This window comes from Dicentrarchus labrax, unplaced genomic scaffold, assembly GCF_905237075.1.
Source record: "Dicentrarchus labrax unplaced genomic scaffold, dlabrax2021, whole genome shotgun sequence".
Lineage (NCBI taxonomy): Eukaryota > Metazoa > Chordata > Actinopteri > Moronidae > Dicentrarchus > Dicentrarchus labrax.
The window spans coordinates 10,487,845-10,513,123 of NW_026136703.1; the positions used below are offsets into that span (position 1 = coordinate 10,487,845).

The 25,279-nt window shown below is 41.8% G+C and overlaps 3 protein-coding genes across 7 annotated transcripts; all 3 read right to left on the reverse strand.

The window, feature by feature from the left end:
- Positions 1–2,597: 2,597 nt before the first annotated feature.
- siva1 (SIVA1, apoptosis-inducing factor) lies at positions 2,598–6,885 on the reverse strand. The gene is made up of 4 exons (XM_051386589.1): positions 6,687–6,885; positions 6,003–6,191; positions 4,574–4,727; positions 2,598–2,822 (listed from the first exon to the last, which is right to left on the reverse strand). Exons 1-4 carry the CDS (start codon positions 6,805–6,807, stop codon positions 2,774–2,776), a joined length of 513 nt encoding a protein of 170 aa, XP_051242549.1. The 5' UTR covers positions 6,808–6,885; the 3' UTR covers positions 2,598–2,773.
- Positions 6,886–7,420: 535 nt separating this feature from the next.
- On the reverse strand, positions 7,421–11,803 carry adss1 (adenylosuccinate synthase 1). The gene is made up of 13 exons (XM_051386494.1): positions 11,542–11,803; positions 10,379–10,481; positions 10,221–10,283; positions 10,080–10,130; positions 9,878–9,944; positions 9,630–9,737; positions 9,462–9,543; positions 9,254–9,380; positions 9,005–9,159; positions 8,301–8,425; positions 8,050–8,147; positions 7,807–7,956; positions 7,421–7,577 (listed from the first exon to the last, which is right to left on the reverse strand). Exons 1-13 carry the CDS (start codon positions 11,728–11,730, stop codon positions 7,525–7,527), a joined length of 1,371 nt encoding a protein of 456 aa, XP_051242454.1. The 5' UTR covers positions 11,731–11,803; the 3' UTR covers positions 7,421–7,524.
- A 250-nt stretch (positions 11,804–12,053) lies between these two features.
- Positions 12,054–24,731, reverse strand: inf2 (inverted formin 2). 5 transcript variants are annotated; one of them, XM_051386321.1, is made up of 23 exons: positions 24,491–24,724; positions 21,094–21,495; positions 20,441–20,556; positions 20,074–20,233; positions 19,258–19,291; positions 18,851–18,992; positions 18,560–18,692; positions 17,721–18,314; positions 17,208–17,353; positions 17,026–17,087; positions 16,830–16,932; positions 16,636–16,721; positions 16,433–16,533; positions 16,256–16,326; positions 16,065–16,172; positions 15,904–15,974; positions 15,692–15,812; positions 15,416–15,580; positions 15,085–15,187; positions 14,829–14,981; positions 13,646–14,521; positions 13,305–13,358; positions 12,054–12,617 (listed from the first exon to the last, which is right to left on the reverse strand). In XM_051386321.1, exons 2-22 carry the CDS (start codon positions 21,488–21,490, stop codon positions 13,306–13,308), a joined length of 3,795 nt encoding a protein of 1,264 aa, XP_051242281.1. In that variant the 5' UTR covers positions 21,491–21,495; positions 24,491–24,724; the 3' UTR covers positions 12,054–12,617; position 13,305. The 5 variants fall into 5 exon arrangements, 4 of the variants coding, with proteins under 4 accessions (XP_051242281.1, XP_051242291.1, XP_051242269.1 ...); XR_007881757.1 differs by having other exon boundaries at positions 13,305–14,521; XM_051386331.1 differs by lacking the exon at positions 13,305–13,358.
- Positions 24,732–25,279: the final 548 nt, after the last annotated feature.

The window sequence follows — 25,279 nt, forward strand, 5'->3', positions numbered from 1 at the left end:
TTATTAATAAAATAGTGTGGTGTAAATTATTATTGTCCATTTGTAAGGCTACACCCACGTTTAAAGCAGCATTTAAGTTCTTAATGGTGATCTAAAGCTTCAACCTGAACTGTATATATCACATATCAATTGCTACAAGTGAATAAATACATATCAACTAGTGCTCTCACACTGGGTTTGCCTTTTTTGGAGTGGCTCGCCCTGACAGTGCCAAGACAGTGTGTCCTTGGTCCACTGTACAGCTGTCACTTACTCACACTCGTTGACGCATATTTATAGCAGCAGCATCAGTGGGCTCGACGCTCGCCACACTCAGACCACAGCTGGTCCCCGAAAGAATGGGTGAAAGACAAAGCCACGTGCTCCCGCTGGCCGACTGCAGTTGGTCCTGTCTGGAGCGCTGTGGGTGATTATGTGGCCCCCTTCTCCTTTGCAGACACCCAGCCATACATGTACCAGGGAGGAGACGAGGACCTTTTTTTTTTTCTTTCTCCTTTGGGTGTCACGGATAGGGATGTGCTGAAAACCTTGACAGCTGCACTCCCTTCTTTTGAAGGTACATAAACACACATCACATCATTATAGGGTTATGGGAGGAGGAAGGGAGTCAACAATGAATACGGTAAATGTTTTGGATGAGAGACCACTTCTGTAGTGGTTTTCTTTACACAGATGTAGGAGCCAGACACAACAGGGGACATCTATAGATCAGTAATACTATTTGCTTGAAGTATTGAGGTTATAGCTGATATTAAATTGAGGGAATTGTGGGTGATTCCTGAGATTGTGCTCTTTGTGAACAACACTATATTCTACTCCCTTTCTTCTAGATACAGGGGTACTGATGCAATGATGCTGAAACTGGACAATGGAAGACTTTTTGATGGTCGAAACAGGGCTTCAGGTAGTAGTAGGTCACTGTGACTCATTATTCTTAACAGTGTTTCTGTTGCTGATCAAGAAAAACTCATCTCCCAGGTCATAAAGGAAGGGGGGGGGCGCTGCTCCCTCTGACATTGGTGGAGAAGCTAGAGGTGACTAGGATCAAGTTTCTCTTTTGTACCTGTGTCCCTGTGTCCCTGTATGAAATGTTTAACAGACGTACTAGGTTCATTCAGCAGAGTGCAAATTTGAATGCCTTAGCAATAAGTATGATACACTTTGTTGGAAATGTTGTGGGTTACTTGCTGATTTTAAATATTTTTAAGAGTAAAATTAAAAATAAGGGTTAGGGAAATAAATACACCTTAGAAAATGTAATTATTATTTGAAAGTCGCTTAATTTCTAACAATTATTTTCATTATTGGTTAATTTATTGTTTTTTTTCCCACAATTAGGCATACAGAAATCAAAAATGATGCAGAAACACAAAATAATAAAGTTCAAAGAGCCATTGGCGTCGTCTTCAGATGTTTTGTTTGACCAACAGTCCAAACTCAACATGGATGTCAAAGAAAGATCAGTGAATTCTTCCACTTGAGAAGCAGGAAATAGCAAATATTTATCATTTTAATAAATCTATCAATTAATCTATTACCAAAAAAGTTGCACATTTTCTATCAACTGACACATCCGCCCGCTTCAGTTATGGACAGCTCTCTTGAATTTCATGAGTCAGTGACTTTATCTTCAATAAAAAGCAAAAAAAAGAAGAACAAGATTTGCAACTCAAAAAGTGAATGTCTTCCTGTCAAATGTTTTATGTCCACCTCTGAGTTCCTTAAAGCCTTATCAAGAAATGTGCAGACAACTTGACGCCTTGCTTGCCAGCAGCTGTCTGCTCACTCAGCCAGAAATCAAGCGGTGCTCTCGGACACCAACTGCAGAGCTCCCCAAAGACCGGAGTCACAACTGGCCCGCTGAGCAGGGGATGTGACTCAACAAGCTCACAGGCACATTCGCAATAAGCTCCAGGAAGTGCACTCATCCAAGCGAATATCTATAAGACCATGTCATGTGATTGATTTCCATAAAGCAGCTCTGAGGACTTCTGCCACCAAGAACAATTACTCGCAGTGTACAATACCTGACCCTGAAACCAGTCATCATCAGTGACCAGCCGCAGCCAAGAGAAAGTGATGACTGCACCTCAAGGTCATGTCCAGCAGGGATAATCGTAGCCAAATTGTCTGCTGCAAAGCTGTGGCTCTGCCCAACCTCTGGGTCTTCTTGTTTTAATAAATACATTTGATAGCAGATTCTCAAGGTCAGTCCAGACGGACTGGATTGGAATTTCACCGTCACTGCCAAGCCAGAAACTTCAGCTAAAAGGTTAAAAATGTGCTTCTTTAGCACAGTGAGATAAATGTGTTCATCCAGTGTGGAAGCAGGGTTTTGTCTTACCCTTAATATGGCCCAGTCTGAAAAGAACTCATCCCTCAACTGAGACCCTGAAGTGTGCTGCCATCTGCTGATGTATCTACAACACATGATGATAGCTGGGTCACCTTTTAGCTAATTGGCAGATTTTTGTTCAGACGTCTCATTTTCATTCCTGTATTATTTGATAGTTATCTTACTGTGCCACTTTATTTATTTATACCAAAATAAAAACACTGGTTGTTTTAATGACAGGTGCACCAAAGAGACCACAAAATTAAACTGTATACAAAATTGTTCAAGTTTATTTCAGTTAGGAATTCAATATATACACACACACACAAGAAAACATTCAAATCAGATTTAAAAAAACCACAGGTGTAAAATTCAGTCTCAGTAATATCTCATGTGAAGCAACCACATATAGTTCCTGATCCCTTCTTTGGTCTTCCTTTACGTCGAGCAACTGCAGCACAGTACTTCATCGTATCGCCCACTGTAACTGTGGAACAAAAATATTACGTTATAATTTAGTTTTTCATAAACATCCGCACTCATTGTGAGCAGTTTTAGTTTCAAGGCATGACATGGGATTTTTGGACATTGAATCGCAAACCCAATGAGCAATGGCAGCCCTGCTCTTCTCTTGTCCCAAGCTATAACTGCATAATATAAAAGAGGTGCAAAGCGAGCCAAGTAATCTGAACACAAACATGTTGCATCAGTGCAAAACTGCATTCAGTGGAATGTGAACAAGGCTGAAAAACACCTTTATATTTACATTTTAAGTCATCATAATGGGAAGATATCCTGTGCAGTCTGACATGAGCTACTATATAGAAACTATTCTTTAACAAACTGCATGTTTATCTACCAGAAGTTCTGAGTTTAGGTTTATTAAGCATCAAGTACGTACCCCGTTGGCTTGAGGTGGCTGTAAAACCTGATTTGAATAAGCAGCTATTTTGGTTCTGCTTCCATTGCTTTTTGAGGTCCATCCAGCAAATTCACTTTTAGAGCCATTCTCAACTTACTGGCACTGCAGCTAAAACTAATTAGAACCCAACAAGATTCAGACATGGGTCATGGTTTTGGCCTGCCTGTGAGTTCCTTAAGTATCTAATTTTCTTGATGTAAAATACAATAAATCTACTGGACTTTTTTGGTCCAGTGACATTGATGTAGACAACCCTACAATACTGCAGTCTGCAGTTCAGCCTGTACCCATAGAAACAAGCAGAAGAGCACTGCCTTTCAGAGAACAGATGAGAAACAGCTTACCCCCCATATCGCATATAAACATGTCTTTAATACCACAGCAAGTGATTTTCCATGTGACACCTAATTAACCTTAGCATGCACGGCCTCTCAGTTTAAAGGGGATCTAATGATACTTTGAAGCTCGGACGACTACAAAAAACCCAACTGCAGCTGGATTCCAACTAGGGATACACCAAATGTACATGTATATTATACACATGAATATTATAAAAAAAGATATAGGACTAGTATTTATAGACATTTTAACATAGAAGTGTTACATATTATGTTATATATTTTGTTGCGTTGTGTACTTAAATTATTCCAAATGTTTCTAATAATGCAGAGAAATCAAATCTTATTCAAGTAAATGTGTGTTTCACTGGTTGCCTGTCAATGCTGTCATATCCCCTTTGCACTTGCATCAGTGTTCTAGTTGTCTGCCAGAAACAGTCATAAATTGTCTTTTTAACCAGTTTTAAGCCACATTTTTTCTGATACACCTTTTTAGATCTTTGTGCTTTTTACCTATACATTTTAACCCGATGAAGGATTTTAATCATTGGATGTCTGGATCTGAAGTTAACAGGGAAACAAGCTGAGCTAATGTTAGCAGGAGCTTGGCTTGCAGCCCTTCCAGGACGACCTTAGTCAGCTGAACAGCGTCGGAGAAACACTGCTCTTTTAAAAACGGTGAAACGGCTTTATGCTGCGTTTTAAAATCAACGGGTCCGTTTGTTTTGGAGAGGAGGATACCTCTCTATTGTGTGGATTACAATATGTACGTTTAATGTTCAGGCCAATGTTTTCCTGCCTGGCAATGTACTTTAATGAGTAATAATGAGAAGGAAAAAAAAATGCGACACAATAAGCCACACAAATAATACTCCAAACAATGGCTGATATTGATATCTTGTAAATACATTTGTGCATTAGTACGTTGAAACCGTTTGGGGAAACGGTGAAATGGAAAAATCTTTAATTCTGACTTACTCTATGATGGTGCAGACAGAGCAGCAGACACTGGAGCAGCTGGAGCACTGTCGGGTACAGGAGGAACAGGCTAGACGGTCACATTGGGAGCATGGTGTCCTGGACCCCTGGCTCTTCTGACACACACAGCAGCCTGTAAGAGCCACTGCCTCACCTACACACAAAGCACACATCCACACAGCACACTGGATGAGCACTTGAGTTAAAAAGCAATCAAACCTGACATCTGCTGGTGAAAAGCATGAACTGAACCATTTACGATACATCTATTTTGTTCTACTGCTTGTCCTCTAACTGCAACTGAGAAGTAATTTGATATTTTAAGATAATAATAATAATAATAATAATAATAATAATAATATTATTATCTTAAAAACCCAGTACCTCCAACCTCCGCAGACAAAGACTGGTTTAAAACTCCTACCTAGAACGCACAGACCCTTTGCACTATTTATATTTGATTTCCACTTTGGTAGTTAAGTAGTTTTAGCCAAGTTTAATTTTCTGCTTATATTTTGCACACCATGTCCTACTTGAACAATGCATAGAGTATATACTTTAATTTATAGTTTTATATCTTCTAATATTAATAATATTAGTAATATTTTTATTGTGATATTCTTTGTTCTGTTTTTGCACTACTTTGCCCTATTGCTGCTGTGTCAACCTCAACTTCTCCTAAGGGGGATAAATAAAGGAATTATCTTATCTTAATACATATGTGCTTTGCAGCCCTCAGAAACAAAGATCTGGAAAACAGATACTGAGTATAAATCAGTTAATGTCATGTGACCATATAAATACAGCATACATTGTGTTTGGGTGGTCATCAGAGGATAAGTTAATCTTTTTTTCAAATCTGTCCTAAAGCAGTCCTCACATGTACATGAAAACGGTTTTGTTTTTGAGTATTTTCCCAAGGTTCGACCTTAAATAAATAAATTTAATCCACCCTTAGTTTTGGACTTTGTGAAGGCTTATTAGGGTTAAAACTGATTTAGCGAGTGCTTCAGGTACTCCAAAGGATCCACCTAGTTGGGTCAGCTCATATGACCTGGATCAGCTACTTCACTACTCTGCTTTCATCAGTAGATGTCACTGTTCTCACATATTTGGACTGTTCACTCTGTTGGTGTCAGTCCTGTTGTTGTAGTTTCTGTCTATATATGTAAATGTGTTCTGGGGTTAGGGTAAGCCTCCATACTCTTAGGGGAGGGGATGGTGGGCTGGCTGCAGTCTTTGGTTGTTGGTTGAAGAGGTCACTCGTTTGGTAACTGGTATTTTAGATGTATGATAAAGTTTGTGTTGTTTGACGCTACAGAATTTAGTTCTCATCTCTTTGTCTTTCAGTTTCAATTTCAATTTCAGAGTGTGTCAACATTGTTTTACTGAAGATGTATCCGGACTGCAGCCATCAGATCAGACTCACCTTGTGCACCATTGGCTCTTGTCAGTCTCCCATCATGTCCAATTAGTGTCTGTCCTCTCAGTAGTGCCTGGCTGCATGTAGGTGTCTCAGCTTGTCCAGCGGGCTGTGGGTCGGTGCACATCTCCTCTCCAGTCCATATTTTGCCCATCACTGCCTTGGCGCCGTTAAAGAGCAAATTCTTTGTCTTTGCTGTTGAAAATAAAAAAGACCCACTCATAGATGATAGTGCATGTGACAAACCTCAGCTGAGCGTCCCAGAGTAAACAGCGGGCTCATTGCCGTCAGCCTGCTTACACCGGGCACTGTAGTAGTTCAGAAGCCAGTAGGTAGTAATGGTATGGTCCATTACATTAACAACTAGAACACATACCATTTAGATAAGTGCGTGTCTTGTTTCATGAGTAATAGCAAACAGACCATATCTTTCTCAACAGCAGCTACACTTCATACTTTAATGTCGAGGCCTAACTAATGAGACAACATGAGGTTTACACGACATGTCGCTTTAGCAACATTAAGAAAAGAAGCCAATTAGACTGTTTCATGGACGTTTAATGGAGACTTGGTTGTTTCCAACAACTGCTACGCAAGAAAAGACAACTACCAAATGTGCGCAACGACGACGCTAACATTAACATCAGCTAACACTGCAACGCAGCTATATATCCGCTAACATGAGCTTACCATAGATTTCTTGCCTGTATTTGTTCCCAAACACGCCGTAATTGTTCAGCTCCTGTTGTCCGATGTGTATTTTGTATTGAGAGGAGAAGGTTTCAGGGAAAGGACAAGCTCGTTTTGGCATTTTGGCTGTGTAAAAAAAAAAAGTCCCTCTGTGCGCCTCCGGACTTCCACACTTGTTTGTTGCGGGAAAAATGTAAGGGAGGCAGCAGAGAGCCAATCACACGCCTCCTTTATTGTCACGTGAAAGCTAACAGCCAATCCGACAGCTGCTCTGCTGTCACGTGAATTTTATAAACCTCGTCCACCGCCATCAACTGTGGTGCCTTCAGGGGCTGTCGCGAATTTTGTAATTTCTTTCAGAAAAGAACAGTCGCAGATTGGTGGGAGACTTGAGTAAATGTGCACACAGCATGATTACAACCAGGGACAAGAAGAAGAACATTTTAACATTTAAAAAGTGTGAAATAATCGTTACCTTAAGTCTAATGACTTAAAGTAACGATACACACAGTCCCTAAGCACAGGACTCATCAGCTGATCATGATTACTTTGCAGACAGTCAAGCTGGTCTCCAGAAATGATCCACCATGGATCTGTTAGCTTTTATTTGAAAACATTTGTTCTGGTTTAATTGGTGATACAGCCATACTATGACACATATCTTATAATTAAATCTAACAATTGTAATAATGAAAGACAATTTCACTGAAAAATAAAAGAGCCAACACTGCTCAAACGTTACATGGATGTTTTGTTTATTAGCTAATGAGGAGAAGATCATTTTAAATGATGAAAAGATGCCACATTGTCTTGCGCTTCTATCAAAGGAGTTTTTCCTTTAGAACATCTGGATCATGCACTCTCTGGACTTTCCAACACCAACCCACTTGACTAAATAGGAAAACAGAAATAGAGAGAAAGATTAGAAAAGTCAGAACTGTCCACACAAGAAAAAGCTATTTCTGATAAGTAAAACAGTGCCACCCAATGGATATCATGCATTACTATAATCTTGATTTAGAGGCCTTCAGGGTAATTAGTGTTGACAAGAGCTGTCTGCATTATTGTATATTCAGTGTGCTCTGCAAAGTAAAATTAAGATATTTTGTGTCAAACATACTGGGAACGCCGATGTGGTTCTCAATGAAGCGGATGTAGTTTTGTGCCTTGGCTGGGAGGTCATTCCACTTCCTGGCTGCAGACGTGTCCGTCTTCCAACCAGGGAAGGTCTCATACTCAACCTCCACTTTGTGCAAAACATCCATGTTGGCTATGATTGAAAGAAATTACAATTACTACCAAACTTTAAATCAATGGCATCAAACAAAGCAGATTCCACATATGGTTTCTTCTGTTAAATCACCTGGGAAATGGGGAATTCTCTTTCCATTGAGTTTGTAGGCAATTCCAACTTTAATTTCATCCAGCACATCCAGAATGTCAAGTTTTGTCAAAGCAATGCTGTTGGAAAGGGAACGCAACATCGGTTTATCATTATGTAATTTATGATGGTGCAGGAAAAAATGTATGCTCGTGGGGTAATTGTTCTTCAATATTTAAACACATCAACCACAAAACACCTGATGATTTGTTTAAACTGCTCTAGACACTCACGCGGTGAATCCATTAATCATATGAGCGTATCTGACAATGACAAGATCCAACCAGCCGCAACGTCGCTTCCTTCCTGTGGTTACACCCACCTCATGACCCCTCGTCTGCAGCAGCTCTCCTACTGCCTGCAGTAAACAGGAAAAAAAGCCTGTTACTTCATTATTCATGAACTTTAATGATGTTAGGGTTTTAATAATCCCACAAAACCCTACAAATATGCAATCACTACACGAGTTATATATGCATCTGAGCACAATAAAATATCACATGGGCCTTGGGATACGGTTTTAACATCTTGACCTATGTCCTTACGGTCAGTTCCCGTGACAAGTAACATAACCCCAGCACACACAGTAAATATATATCCCGAACCCAGACTCTGGCCCTAAATTTATCCCTGTGAACATGTGATCTGCATAAGAGGTTTGAGAGTGTTTGAGCCCGTCTCTCACAAAATTTGACAGCTGCACTCAGCCAGAGGGCAACCCCATCCCTCCCCTCCGCTCCGACGGCCCCCGCTGCCAGTGTGTCAGCCACATGATCACATACAAACTGTACAAGTCGAGCTCAATATCAATGAGTTACATAATATATTGTGTGTCTCCACATACAGTGCGAAGGCAGGGAAAGAAAAGAAGACGTGACAAAATCTGATTTACATGTCCCCACTATGGTAATTCCCTTAAGTAATATCAAACTCTTACATTGAGTTGCTCTGTGGGGAAAGCTCCAATTCCCACTCTGGTGGTGTAGGCCTTTGATACCCCAAACACATCACCAATATTCAGAGGCGGGATGCCGAGACCAGTGCATGCACCGCCCACAGTGCAGTTTGATGATGTCACAAAAGGATATGTGCCTGAAGAGAATAATTTTGTGTTAATATTGCACCAACTGCTCCCCAGATCAACAAAAATCACATAATCATTTTGTTTTATCACTGATGACGCTACCAAAGTCAATGTCAAGGAGAGCAGCATTGGCCCCTTCAACCAGAATTTTCTTTGGAGGTCCATGAAGAGCTTCATACATGTAATAGACCCCATCTCTGACCATCGGCCGCAATCTCTCAGCGTATTCCTGCACAAAGGACATAGGAAAAAGTTTTTTTTGTTGGATTCAATGACAATCACTTGTCACTTACTAATCATCCGTGTCTACCTTGAGTTTTTTCAGTTGGTCCTCAACGTCAACTGTCAAGGATGGATACATGGATTGATACTGGTGGACGAGGTTCTTGAATCTGAAAGGAAAGGAAATCGAGACTCATGTAACATTATAGTGTTAATCTTGGAAAATAACCACGTCCCATATTCCCGTGCTCCCTACCTTGTGGAGAAGTCCTTATAGTCACCCAGAAGGTCACACACACGTAGGCCAGTGCGAGACGCTTTGCTGGAGTATGCAGGTCCGATGCCCTTCTTGGTTGTTCCAATGCTGTTATTATGGAACAAATGAAGGGATGTAAAATGCTGCGTGGAATGAGCGTAGATTTGTGTGTACTGCAATGTGCTGTGGCTTTTTAATCTTTGGCAAAATGTTCACACTGAACTTTCTGCTGCCCTCCCAACCCTTACTTCTTTCCTTCTTGTGCTTGTCTTTCAGTTTCCTGTAAGCCATCGACAACCTGGTGGAAATCAAACACTGCAGAGAGACAGCAAACAGATCAATGAACGGCAGCCCGCACACACTTAAAACCGTAATGATTTATGCAGGCAGCACTTCTATAAGTATACATGTTTATGTATGTATGTATACAAGTACATAAACTGTACATACCAAGGTGAGCCCTGTCTGACACAATTAGTCTCTTCTCCCAGCCCTTCAGCCCTGGTCAGAGAATAGTAATCACACCTATGTGAGTATATCTGAATTTACACTTGTGCTTTATGAGTCAAGAGTATTTATTTCTTCAAATACCTTTCTTGTCATTTTTATCGCCTTCCTCAAACAAGCCAGGTAGATGTATGACCACTCCATTGCCTGCAAGAGCAGAGGAAGAGGAATATGTAGACTCTACTGCTCTAATATTCTCAATGCTGCTGATGTTTTTGTATGATGGGAATCAAAGATATTACCAATGAGTGATGTGCTTTTTGTGTTGATGATTCCACTGGGGAGAAGGTGGAAGTCATACTCCTTGCCATCCACTACCACTGTGTGTCCTGCATTGTTGCCCCCCTATAAATCAAACCAGAGTACATATTATAACAATAGTTTATACTGTTATATTGTTTTGATGATATTTAATCAAATACAGCGTCATGTTAACACCCAAGACCACCACAGAAGAATCAACCACACACACACACACACACACACACACACACACGTCTGGTCTTATTTTCATGAGACAGCGATAAGCCAACCTCTTCCCAATTCACAACACTTTTCCAGCACCTATTTTAACAGACTTGGCTGGTGCTGGTGGATCCACCACTCTATGTTCCCCCTGGCTAAGATCTGGCCTTCTCACATATCAAGCCACCCTGAGAATGTGACCTCGCTTCAGCCTGGTGGGTGGGGCTCTTAAGCCTCCAGGACACAGGGTGCTAGTCCTGTCAGTGGAGAAGGTCCAACAAGTACAACACAGCAACTGCTGGCAGGTTTCACCGTGCTGGAGTGACCTCTGATTTCTGACCAGAGGGTTATGTGTCTTATGTAAGCAGACAGAATCTGACCTGTCTGGAGTTTTTTTTTAATTATGAATGTTAGGTATCTCAAATCCAATCTACTTTTTATATGACCCATTTTTATGAGTCAGTAACTGTGCTGTGTGCTGTGTTACTGAGTCAGTACTGAGTCAGTAACACAGCAACTTTACACTAGGTTTAGAGGAGAGTGCAAGAAATGAACAGAAACAGTAGGCTTTTAAGTTGTACTTGCTAATGCTAAATTGATTAATAATTACATTTGGCATTCTAGATCTGTTTAGTTTAGTTTAGTTTATAGCCACAATTCATCTTATCCATCATTAATCGACTACAGGAAACTAAAGCACATACTTAATATGGTTTATTGTGATACTCAAAAATGCCTCTCAAGCAATAAATACTATATTCTGTTAGGTATTCCCCAAATCACAAAGAAGTGTTTCCACCCTGAGCACCTGTTGCGCTCTACCAGGCCACAAGTGACAGATTCCGTTGTTCTGAATTCATAGTAAGAAACGGCATTGGGCTATAACACACGGACACGCCCCTGTGAATGCTCATCTGAAATCACGAATCCAAACATTTACCTGACATCTGCACACAACGTCAGCTTCAGTCGCCAGCAAATCGACGACTTTCCCTTTGCCCTCGTCTCCCCACTGCGCACCGAGCACCACCGTCACTTTGTTCCCCGCGTCGTTGCGCGATCGCTTCTGTCCGGCCGCGGCGGGTTGAGTCAGGTTTTTGTGGTCTTTCGCCGACCAGCTGAGCGACATGATGGCGGTGGTTGTAGTCTGTCCGTCTCAAGGAGACTAAACTGTCTGCAAGAGTGGCATTGCCATATCTGTAACTTCATAGCCGATGATGTCAGAGCCAGACGCGCGCACAAGTGCGTGGCTGCGCTCAGGCGAGTTGTCTCCAAGGCTGTTAAAGCAACGAGAAACATAACCTTTCCACAAGAGCCACAGAGATGTAGGAAGGTAGATTCATCCAGTAAAAGCCTGTTATAACGTTTGTGTGCTAAAGCTTTTTTTTTAATTCATTCCGTTTGCCTTCATTATCGCCAGCTGTGAGAGGGGAAAGAGTACAAACAAACAGCTGAACGGTAAATTCACTTTTATTAAAATATATTTAACATTAAAAGTTACAATCCATTAAATTCCGTCCTTATATTTCCTGTTAGAGATGATCTGGATAATATATAAAGTAATTAAGACACGGGTTTCCAAGCTGTTTTGATGAATTACATTAGATCTTGCACCAAACACTGCATCTTTCTTTCTGTAGGTGCTGGACAGTAAATAAAGCTCATAGCAAGTCACATTCACTGCATATTACAACAATTATACAAAACATATAAAGCATATTAACCTTTTTTTTTTTTTAAATAGACAGTTCTGATTCAAAAGCACTAATGTACACAAAAGCTACAACTCATTTACATAAAGTGACAGTTAACATCCATGCTGTGAAGATCCCAGCCTGAGATGCTTTATTCTTCTTGGTCTTGAAAATCAAATCATTGCAAAAGGAAGACCTCTGCATCCTCACCAAGGAGTCAATATTCAGGTAGTCTCACAAAATAAAAGTTCAGTCCAGTTCACAACTCCTGTGTGAAATTAACATTTTCTTTTTCCTCTGGTTTTCCTTTTTCTGGAGTCACCTACGGAAACAAAGATTAAAATGAATAGACAGAAAAAAATACATATATAAATACTTTAATTTAATACATTTCAAAGTTATATCTATGGCTTGTAAACATGACTACGTTTTCTTTTAGTGGTAAAAAAAAAATAAAAAATTTTAATGCATCTACATTACAGACAGTATCTTTCAGAGTCAGATTAACAAAGCACAGTTTACAAGAAGCACATGAGACTGTGTTAGTAGATTTCAAACAGTCCCAGTTGCAGATTTGGGGAATGGACAAGAAAATATGGAAGGAGAGACGAAAAAAGTGACAGCTTTCATGAAAGAACTCAAGTCCACAATGACTTCACATTGACTTCACAAACGGCAAAGCTGTTTGAGATCAGAAAATTGAGATTTTTGATTAGAACCATTGATTAAAAGGAGCACTTTTAGGATTAGTTTCCCCTGGTCTGATGGACATTAGAAACACCTCAGGACATGTTTGGTCAAATGCTGTTAGGATTTTGTGCCTGATCACGACTGAATTGGCAAAGTGTTAAAGAGGGAGCAAGTGTTAAAAAGCTGGACAACAGAGACACATGAAATCCAGATTCCAGTTAGACCAACAAATGACGTGTTACTTGGGACTTCGACGGTGATTGAATTCATTAGGATGATGTTCCTGCTTACAGTTTGCCATCCCATCGATTTGACCTACCTCACTGCAACACACAGCCTTTTTTATGTTTAGTGTGTCCTTTCCCACTGTTACCTTGTGTTTCAGAACGGAAAACAGAGCATTCAAACAAAATGTCCATATTTATATCCATTCAGTATTAAATCTGCAAATCAAGTGCTGCACACTGCATCCATACTCTTTAATAAAACGCATGTTATCTATCATGCAACATACTTATGAATATACACTAAAATATCCCATACATACAATATAAAATGTTATATGTAGCAAAAACAAGAAAAATAAGGACTTCCCTTTAAGACACATCGAGAGACTAGCATTCCAAACGTGATCTTTATTGAAGTGAATGGAGAGATTACCTTGATGACTCTTCTTTTTGTTTCGTTTAAAGAGGCTCTGCTGTCTCTTTGGTTCAGGCTTAAGTGATGGAGGCACTGCCTCAGACACTGATGGTGGATCTTCTGATTGAAGTCCATCTGGGACGTCCCACCCCTGGATGCCCTCGCTGAGTGTAGTCACATTGCTTTTAGGGTCAGAATGTTTGTAATTCATGACCTCATCTTGGCCGGGCGTCTTCACAACACTGCGGCCCTGTTCTTCCTGAGCCTTCTCTTGTCCTACAGTCTCTGTTAAATGGCTAATTTTATTACTAGTTTCACCTTTCCCACCTCCCATTATATTGCTTTCACTACTTTGTGTCACATTATCTGTATTAGGTGAAGGGCTTTCCTTGATCTGAACATTCACACTAATGTCCACCGGCTCTTCACGCATCAGCTTCTCAGGTACGGGGCTGGAAGTGCTGTCTAACACAGCCTCTAGCAGGTCTGAATCCGAGAGGGAAGATGGGCTGAGGACGCTGGTCTCAGTTGAATCCAATGAAAAGCCATTTGTGGGGAGAGACAGTGGGTGTTCCGCTTCAACCTGAGGATGAGGTTGTATTGTATCTAGCGAAGATACCGAAGGTTTCTGTGGGTGTTGCCGGTCCTGCAGCGACGCAGGTCTTTCCAGGGGTGCCTGCATTGTTATGGTTGCGTCTCCTGGGAGTGTGTTGGGAGGAACAGCTGGTCCGCCTTGCACTGCACTCTGCGGTGCTGGGGGAGTCTCTTCTGATGGGCTGATGAAGCCGTTCACTTCGCCTGTGTTGGCCTGGTGACCCTCGGTCTGAGGTTTGGTGGGAGCGGTAATGGTGGCCATTTCTCCGGCTTCTTCGTCTACAGGCTTCACACTTGAGCCTGTGGGTGATAAATAGGTAGAATTGACGGTGAAGGTATATACATTAAGACCATTATTATCTTTGAAATGGGATGATATTTCACAGCAAGCGAAGATGCATTAAAATAAAACGTAGCTCAGCAAAGCAACTAAGCGATGGAGCTAGCATAACAAGGTGGCAAGTGGTGTTGAAGCACAAATAAAATAAAAATAAAATAAAAAAAAAGAGGCTAGATAAAGCAGCAAGGCTGTGTTGTGGCTTGCAGTTAAGTGGCTCAGGGGCGGAGCTAGGCACTGCGGATGGGGGCCACAGTCTCTTGTCCTTACCAGATGGGCAGGTATCCCTACGCATTTCACTAGAAGGGAGGCTTTCCGAATCGCACCTTGGCCTGGTCTTTCTTAGGCTGAAACCTTTCCTGATATCCGCCAGAAGGTGATCGATGATGCAGCCGTCATTCTGTGGCACAGTGCCTTTCTTTACTGGTAAAAGAGAGGTTTAAACACTATTCAGTGCCATTCAAATTACATCTTGGTTAGGAATTGCTAGTATTCTGACAGAAAAGGAAGCCTTTTCACAACTTACTTATTTTTCCATTCTCTCCCTTCTGTCTCTTGGACTCTTCCTCTGCCAGCTGCTTCTTTCTCTTCTCGGCCTTGGCTGCCTGCTCTCTTCTGGTTTTGTTTTCCTGTTATCATGAAAGTCAGGATGTCACTCACTGCCAAGCACACAATGCACATAGCAACTTGTCTTTGTATCATTTAGGCAGAGACATATTAACATCCTCCAGTTTTCCCACAGCATAATAATACCCATGTTCCAAAGAAAACTCTACCGCCATACCCAAGAAGAACCAGGCTCTGTGTGTGTATATAACTAACTATACAACTACCATCAACAAAAGTATCGTCCTGACCTTCAGTGCTTTGATGAAAAAACCTCGGAAAGTCTTGATGGTTCCGAAGAGTTCCTCGAGCGACAGCTGATTGGCATCTTCACACAAGTAGCCAGCCAGCGCGCTCTTCTTCTCGTCGATCGCAGTGAACCTTTCACTTAAAGCTTGACAGGCCTCCAGACTTTCCTGCAGCAGCAAAAAAGAAAAGGGGAAAAAAGAAAAGAAAATAATTGGAGGCATTTGGATCCAGCTTCCAGAAACAGCACTGAGTTATCAAATTTGAGACTATAATCTTACCTGAAGAACGTTTGCATATTGCTCCTTCACCTCTTCGACAGAGTTGGACACCTTCTTGGCCGTCTCATTCAGTCGTTTCAATAAGGCACTGGCTTCTGACTGAACAGAGTCCAGGTTAACTCTGAGGACAAAGTGTAAAACCATTGGTTAAATGTCTGTTACAGATCTACTGAGGACCATGAGCTAAGGTAAACGTGAAAAGGTTTTTATACCCTGCTGCTTTTTCACAGATCTCTATATCATCTGGCAGCGCCAGCAGCTCCGGGTGGTTCGCCTCTGCTTCCTTTGCAAAACAAGTCACACAGAGCGTAATTAAACAGGTTCAAAACTGAGAAGAAAAAAAGTTACGGTGGCCGCAAGCCAGTTTGTGTACCTCTAGGATGTGATGAAGCAGCGTAATGCGGCTCTTGTTGGCCTTGGTCTCTGTAAGTTTGAGCAGGGAGCTAATCTTGAACCCCTCTGCATTCCCTGTGTGACTTCCCTGAAAGTAGACCAATGATTAAAAATGCAAACTCCATCTAAATGTCAGCTTAAGTATAATATACACGAGACGGAGGCTCTTACATAGTTGAGAAAATTTCCAACGTCAAGGATGAGCCTGCAGAAACTAGGCATGAGCGTGCTCATTCTCAGGGCTAAGAAACGTGTTACATTGTGTTAGTTTGATGATATATAATATATATTTTGAGCTGGATAGTACAATGACAACTGCATGCATGTGGGTAAAGTGGGTTTACTTACACTGGCAGGCCTCATCCACCAGCTTGACTTTAGGTTTGAGCATATCCAACACTGATGAAGTCTCCTCACACAACAACATGCACTCAATCCTCAACTGATAGCTGGGGAGACAAGCCAGGAAGCAAAAATAAATAAAGAGCCAAGTATGGCAGTATACATGCAAGCACGATCACGATTAACAGTTCAAACAGAACAAAAATTACCATGGCACGTTGAGGAGGGAGGTGTAGAAGCGGTCAACATTTGCCAGCTTGTCTTTTTCTCCTTGGAAGGACTTCAAATTTTCAATCTACATAAAAAGACAGTGACTCAGACATTTACCATTTTAAAATGTTCCCTTAATAGGAGATACGTGTGCAAGAAACGTCTCTTGGTAAGGATGGCGAATAGTACAAACCTCATGCTTCTCTGGAAGGAGCTTCAGAAGCTGTTTAAGCACCTCTACATCAAACCTAGTACGGTCTCCATTCTGAATCATGGCTACAAAGTCCTCATTTTTGCTGGAGAGAGAAAATAAAAAAATAATGAGCAGGGAAATGGACCAAAATATATATATGTATATAAAAACATTAAAATAATGTCTATTATCTTACCATTTGAACTGCTTTAGGAATATGTTCAAATTCAAGTTTTTCTTTGGATCAATGAATGTAATCTATATTTACAAAACAGAGAAGTTGAAGAGGCATATTGATTATTCAGCTTTGATAATCAGGTGTGTTTGTTTAGAGTGCTACAGCTCAGAGGAGCCGTGTCAAGTGTTGACCAAGCACACCTCTTTAGGCTCCTTCTTGACAGGAGCAGCTGCCCCCTTATCTTTGTGCTCGGTCACTGGGAGACAGAACAGCTGCTCGATACTGCTGTAGTCCGGCTCCCGAGGAGGAGGCTCTTTCTGAACCGAGGCCCACATGGAGTGACCATCTGTGTGTGTGTGCAGGAAGAGAGGAACCTGTCACGAGCTCATGTGGCACCATTTTGTATCAACATCACACCACGGCTGAAACTCATTTGAAAGTGATATTCCCTCCCACAAAACTCAGGGGAATCCTCTGCAACACCCACATTAAATAACACCCCAATCTGGAATAATGGTCTGTTTAGTTCATGTCAAATGTTCCATCCCCATCAACTATTCTCTACACATGCTGTAACACACATTTCCCATAATACTGTTCTATTTACACATGGCCTGAAGTGGTGAATAAAATCTTGATGGATGGAAGGAAAACTTCATGAAAAGTAAATGACAGACAATTTGCACCTTCATAAGAATGTTTTATCAGCTCACCAGTAACAGCACGGAGTTTCTGCCAGTTGAGCTTTTTCATCCTCAGGGTGGGGCATCGGCCTGCTTTTATGGGTGCAGCACACCCCAGGGCGTGACTGCTCTGAGCAACTATCATGCCTGGAGGAGGAGGAGGTGGAGGTGGCATGCCAGGTAGGGGAGGTGGCGGTGGTGGTCCGCCACCCATCCCTGGTAGCGGAGGTGGTGGGGGAGGCATGCCTGGACCGCCGGGCAGTGGTGGCGGCGGGGGTGGTGGTGGCATTCCAGGTAATGGTGGAGGTGGTGGAGGTCCACCGAACCCTCCAGGTAGCGGTGGAGGAGGAGGCGGTGGTGGAGGTGGGCACTGGTTAGAAGGTTGGAGCGGGGGCCCAGTCATACTAGGGGGTAGAGGAGGAGGTGGGGGTGGAGGTGGAGGAGCAGCACACAGAGGCTTCTGAGAGGATGTGACGCTTTTGTCCATTTTGTCCTGATGATCCAGATCCGTCTGCACGGCCTTATCCAGTTTCATGACGCTCTGCCCGTCCACTTCATTATGACCCTCACAGCCTTTGGAGAACATCAGCCGCTGCATAATTTTTTCAGAGGACTCCATCTGAGCTGAAGTGCAAATCCAAACACACATACACACATGAATGAACTCTATATAAAACAACTTCTCTCACTAAAATAAAAACTCTCAGCTGTCCTGTCAACAGCTGCCTATATTTCATCACATTGATCTGTTTTTCCTGGATAATCTCTCCCCTTCACACATGAATCACAGAGGAGACCATTAGCAAGCCATTAGCTTCTTCAGAGTGTTAACCTGAAGCGAATGTGCTGTTGGTTCAGTGCTGACTCACAGTCCTGGGCCAGCAGTATAGCTCTGTTAGTGATGGCCTCCAGAGCCAGCCAGATATCCGAGCGTCCCGGCCCTAGCATCAGCAACGTCTGCAGGATAGACAGCAGCTGGAGAGAGGCCGGAGAGCTGCTCACCTGCATACACCAACACATACACATGCACCGATTAAAAGAGCTCGTCATGTTTACACACCTACGTCACAAAAGCTTCACAAGTGAATCAGAAAGATGACAAGAAGCATTTCCTTTACTGTGATTCAGTTCTTAGTGGTAGATGATGAAGCCAGTCAGACCTTGTTAAAGAGTGTAGTGAAAACCTCCAGGTGATTGCTCATGTCAATCCCCCCATAGACCCGCAGCAGCTCCTCTTCATCTTCAGCCATTGCTTCCTCAAAAGCTTCACATTGTATAATCAAGTCTTCATCCTCCTGCTCCCTGCACACCACCCACATACAGATCACTGATGGGGGACACTTCATCGCATTTAAATGCCATTTTCAATTTTTTAAAAGCAATGACAAGGGCCTTTGCTCAAATTACTTAGTCACTAATGGATACAAATTGCAAACATCTTCTCCTAAAAGCACCATTTCTACTTAATTACTAAGATAAAGATTGCAATGATGATGGACTTAAAAACATTATTTGGTGCATAAATTATGCTTTAGTCACAAATGTGAAAAACAGGAGGAAGGCTCACCTTAACTTTGGCAAAATATCAAGTAACTGAAGCCCTGCAAGACAACAACAAAACACAGTTCTGAGTATCACAACACTCAATTATCAGTGTTTATCAAGTTAATCTCAAGAAGGTGTCACACATCTCTCCACAGTGGCAGATGTTAGTTTTTTGGGGAATTGGCAGGAAGTCACAGGTGAGCAATCAAACAAAAGAGGAGTGGCCAAACAAATGTCTGATTGGTCCAAGGTGGTGGGTGGTATGTTGATGAATTTGGGAGGGTTTATATAGCTGCAACCATGACATATTTACATTGTTTACAACTTTAGCTTTGTAGCTCACTGCTTAACACTGATGCCTCTGATGAAAAAAGTAATTCTGTTTTGTCCAGAATATGCTGGGACAGACCCCACAGGTCATAAGAAAGAATAATTCACTGTAGAAAACAGATGATTTCTCACAAACGGTCTCACGAAGACATCATCAAAATCACATTAGATCAGTGTGATTGAATCAATGTAAGAGTGACAGCATTTTATATAAACTAAAACTTCTGATTGTCACTATATATGGTGTGAAATGCATGAATACACAATGCTTTATCCACTTGTTTGCCCACTTGTGTTTTGTCAAAGTGAGAATGAGGCCATTAGACCTATTCTTAGACAGACCCAGTGACAGAGATATTTGTAATAGAGCTCCTGCTGATGGCCTGCTTTCCTCTCTGCACACTTTCAGCATGGAGGGGAAACACTTTTTACCACAGTGTGACCTTACTCCCGATGTGACTCTAGACACTGCATTAATTGTTAAACAGCAGCCGAATAGAAAACCTACCGATAAACTCCTTCCTCATCTTATCTCTCTGCCTGAGGTTATCCATCCCGAAGATGATGGCGTTAATGACGCTGAGTAGCGTGACCATGTACGGGACGTTGTCTGTGGCCTGCAGCTCGTTCATGATCACACTGAAGCGGTACTGCTGGGTCTTCACGCCCTGAAGGGGAAAACCAAAGTCAGTGCAAGTGATTAACTTAGTATCACTGATTCTATAAGATTGTTATGCTTGTGCATGCAACCCACCAGTAGAGGTCACTGTTAAAGGTTTTATACCTCAGGATGATGATATAGGAATAATGTGAGGAAAGTCCCTCAACAGCTTTTCAAAAACAATGTTAGAAGTATGACCTGTTCGTCTACTTGCCTTGTAGTGGTCCAGGGCATCCAGTGCCAGGCGATGGCCATCAGCAGAGAACATGCTGAGGGCAGCAAGTAGCTCAAACACCTGCTTCTTCACCATGGTGTTGGAGGTGTCCAAAGCTGTGGAGCATCATGATCACACATTAGTATCATCAATACAGGTCGAGTGCTCATATTTCCCATCTGTTTCCCTTAAAGCAAGTCCCTATCTCTACTCTTTCTCCCCTTTGTGCCTGTAGACCCACGCAGGATGCTTTGTTTCGCAGCCTTGACTCACTCAACTTGAACTTTGCCCTCTAAAGATGTGGCATACTGAAGATAAACATGTGTTTGAGGGTGGGGAAATCCAATATTCACAACACACTATGACACTACATTTTTAGGGATGTCCCGAAGTAACCCAGAATGATTCATCTCCGTTTTTTAAAGCTGAGTACATGACTGGAAAATTCAGCTCAGCAGAATGAGACACAGGGAACCAAATCTTGAATAGGGAAGGTCCCTAAACATGACATGGCTTTCTTTTTGAATAAACAGGTTGATTTAAAATATACTGACCAAAGAAAATATTTTCTCTGTGACATAATCATATGAACACTATATGAAGAAAGTGTGTAAGATGTGTTGATTTTTCACAAAATGAAGGGTATGGATAACCTTGGGAGAGCTTGCGTATGTATCCCTCATTATCTATAATGAAGTGGATCCCTGCGGAAGAGTTCATGACTGCCCGGACGCAGCTGACGCAGGTGAGTTGCAGAAGGGCGTCTGCAATGCGAGAGCATCCCCGCCCTGAGAGCCGGTCCAAGGCCTCGAGGAGGAGATCCAACCCACTCAGCTCCAGGAACTGGACCATCCATGTCTGGTCGCTGCCCTCCAGGCGACGCTTCAGCCCCGAGTAGTTGACCACAGTGGGGACTTGCAGCAGCCTGATGCACAGCTCTGGATCAGCACTCTCGAGGTTGGCCTCCTGCTGAGTATCCGAGTCCTGAGAGGAGCCAAGGCGCCCTCTGACTGCCGCCCACTTCTTTTTCCCATCTGACTTCCCTGACATGGTGGCTGTAGGGGGGAAAGAAGGGAGAGACAGTTTTGTCAATGTGTACACAAATGACAAGAGACAATTTTCAGCTGCTAAAAATGTCTGCTCGTATTGGACAGCAGATATCTGCTTGCATCGTTATCCAAAGGTTTTGCCCAGTATACGATGTGGTCATTACTATCCGGACCAGAGGAAACAGGCCAAAACAAGGCCCTTATCAGAAAGGAAAACAGAATAGGAAATGATAGCTCTGCACTTTGGTGCATGAGTTAAATATATGTCAGCAGTCCAGTCATCACCAGCTCTGCCAAACATTCCTACTTAATCCTGCTTGAAAGAGAAGAGACTTGCAGTTGGCTCGTCAAAACGCTCTACAAAGCCAGGCTCAATGTGGTCTGAACAGTGCGGATCACAATTTACGACATAAATAAATATATTTTCAAGCTCATTACTGGGATATAAACATTGGAATACTTGCACACACACTAAAACAGAGAAACAACCTTTCACAAACATCATAGCAGTGTATCTGATACTGACATGAATGCACACATTGATCCCACAAGTACCCTTTTTTTGGCGTAACACCAGAGCACAGTCCCTTCTTTTACCAACCTGTCTCAGCCCTGAGCTTCTAAAAACTATCCACTGCAAAGCATGTAACCAGTATCAACATGTTCCCACACTTGAATAAGATCAACAGGATGAGGATTCGAGCCCAAAAAGGGTAAAACTTTCTTCAAACGTCTAAAAATACTTCTTTCTGTTCTGGATTTGTGATATTAGGTGGTCCTGCATAAAAGAGCAATATGAGTGGTTCTTCTGTCTTCTGTTGCTGATTTCACACTTGGCAAAGATATCATATACAGATGAGACATTGAGTGATGAGTATGAACAAACACAATGCTCTGTATAAAGGTCACTCAGAGAGCCAGCCTGGAAGGAATTATAACTTTTACAAGTCCTCTATTTCACCATTTAGACAACAAAAGACCCCACTCAGGAATCCTGCTTCATTTTGGTTCCACATGTTAGGAGCTTGGTAAGCTAAACTAGTTATAAGTCACTTGCAAATAGCTCTTTTCAAAAGGTAATCTGCAGGGAACAGAAGTAATGACTTGTGAAAAATCTGGCAAACTGGAATGCTATTCACGCAGTAGAGTCAAGGTAAAATGAGGCTTTTCTTTTCTCACATATTCTGGCAAGACACTCGTCAGCTCTGACTGCAGCATTTTAGTCCTGCTGCCAGTGTGAGAGTGTTACCGTGGCAGCAAGCAGCCAGACAATGGTGTTTTACAATAGGCCTTCTCAATTCTCTTCAAAGAGCTCTGTTCATTAGCCTCAAAATGGATGAGATGTTCCCCCCCCCGCTTTTTCAGGCTAATAAGAGTTATTCCAAGCAAATGTTTAAACACCTTCTGAGTCAGGAGGACATTGTGCTTTCATGTTCAGTGTGAGATGGGAACAAAAGTTGCAAGTCGATGCTTGTAATCTGGAGTTTTCACAGTTATGAACACTTGTGAAGCTACTAGGGTTCATTAAAATGTGCCGACAGTTTTGCGAAATGGATTCACTTCTCGCAAGAGCAGTTATGACTAAGATATTTCAAAGGAAACAGTGTGTGGATCATTTGTGCTGACTCCCCATGCCCCAGCATGGCTCAGGAACTTATCAGAGGGAAGGAAAGGACTTTCCCGGGACAGGAAACTTGGCTCAAGATAAATATGCTAGTGTGACAGCTCATGTTCCTCTTATTGAAATTTCTGTTTCATTCCCATGAACGGAAATTCTTCTTATGTACAAACATCTGGGTTACATGATCGAGCAACGTCAAAGATCAGCTGGGATGGAAAAACATTTGTGCATTCTTTCGTACACTCCTCAAATATAAGCAACTTTTACTTGCCGACCTTGTCTGCCAGAGCTCCCACATGTACCGCTAATAGCAGGCTGATTCACTGCACACAGGACAAGCCTACTCATCTGTCCTCTGGTTAAGCCGCCCACGCAGCAACCCACTGCTACTGTACAGCATCAACACTTAGGAAGGCGAAGAAACATCTCCAGTGATTTATTTCCTCTCGGACATATGCATGATTGTCTTTTCCTACAACTGTTCTGTGTATGTCAGCAATAAGTAAAATAAGTAAATAAACTAACAGATTTAGGGAGAATTAATTAATCTTCATTGACCTGTTTCACTTGGTTTGAAATACCAGATATAGTTGGGAGATACAGGATGGGGAGGTGTATTATAAAATGAGACTGCACGTACTGAGCACTGACATGATGATAGTGGACACATTAAAAACATGTTATACATGCTTATTCCAGCTTTATACGAAAAGCTTATTACAATGTTTATTACAACAGAGAACATCTGGTACACATGTGACAGATTTCCTAACCTCCTCTCTTCCCCTGTCTGTTATTCAAGGGAGTGAACGACATGCCCGCAAAGTCCAGAAGCACATTTTCTGAGTTGGAATGTGTCTTTTAGTTGTAGTTTTAGTTTCCAGACTGCCTGAAGATTTGTCTAGCAATTGTGAGATTGATTTGCAAAACAGGAGTGACATCCCATACGGCCCAACACTCAGTTTTAAAACTGGAATCCTCAGTTCAAGTGGATTTTGGCAACAGTTTTTTTTTTTCATCACAGCCTCCTTCCTCCTCCTTCTGTCCTAAGGCAAGAAGGGTTAGAGGGAACAGACTATTCCCATCTCCAGGATGGCTCGACAAGACTGTGACACCACAATACAACTGCCAGTCTGCCTATCTGCATGATACACTGGGCCATTATGATAAATAAAGGAGCTGAAATAGCGACATTAACGGTGCAACATCATTACTTTACATACCGGGGGACATAACGGGACTAGTCACCTTACTGTGGCGGGTAAAAGACACCAGAAAAACAAAACGATAACGCTCATCACTTTCGCTACTGCACATGTCAAAGCTCAATACACTGTTGCATCGTTATAGATCACCTATAAGCTCACCGTGATACCTTACCTGGTTTTATTCCATAAATATCCACTTGAAGAATCGCGTCCTCTGGTGTGTTTCAGGTGGGGGAGCGCTTTGCAGTCGTCCACACAACCTTTAATTCTGCCAAAAAAAAAAAGAAACATGGACCCCTGAAAATTTCGGCACTGTTTTGGCAGGTCAAACCCTGCGTGGTATGCGGATGGCACCGCTTCCAAATTGCTACGGCCCCTGAGCTTTCACTTACGGTACTTGTGAGCCTGTTAGTGTCAATGTGGCAACATTACTGAGACAAGACATCCGCTCAAAACTTTCAGAATAAAACATATGCGCACTATTTGACCAGATTGTGAATACAGTTTAACAGAGTGAAATACAAATAATGGCGTTATACAAAAGATGCAGCGTCAATTAGTACTTATAATATAATGAAATAAAGAAAACAAAGAATCCCTCCCGAAAAAACAATCCCTATAACAAGTAAAACACAATTGTTAATCAAGTAACTAAACATAAAAAAGTCCAAAAAATAAATAAAATAGTGTGAAATTAGCAAGTCCGCCAGAAGCTAACATTGAACGTTGCATTAGCGACACATTAAGTTAGCTAAAACAAGCTAGCTAACATTAGTATGGATAATTTAGCACTAAACTTATCATATATATATATAAAAAAAAAACTAATTCAACACAAATTACACACACATGCACAAAATAGCTATTGTAAATGGAGTACCTGCTAAAAACAATTGCTCCTACCAAGGTTGTTTGTTAGTACAAAAAAGAAACTTGTTTTGAACATTAGTGTAACAATGAT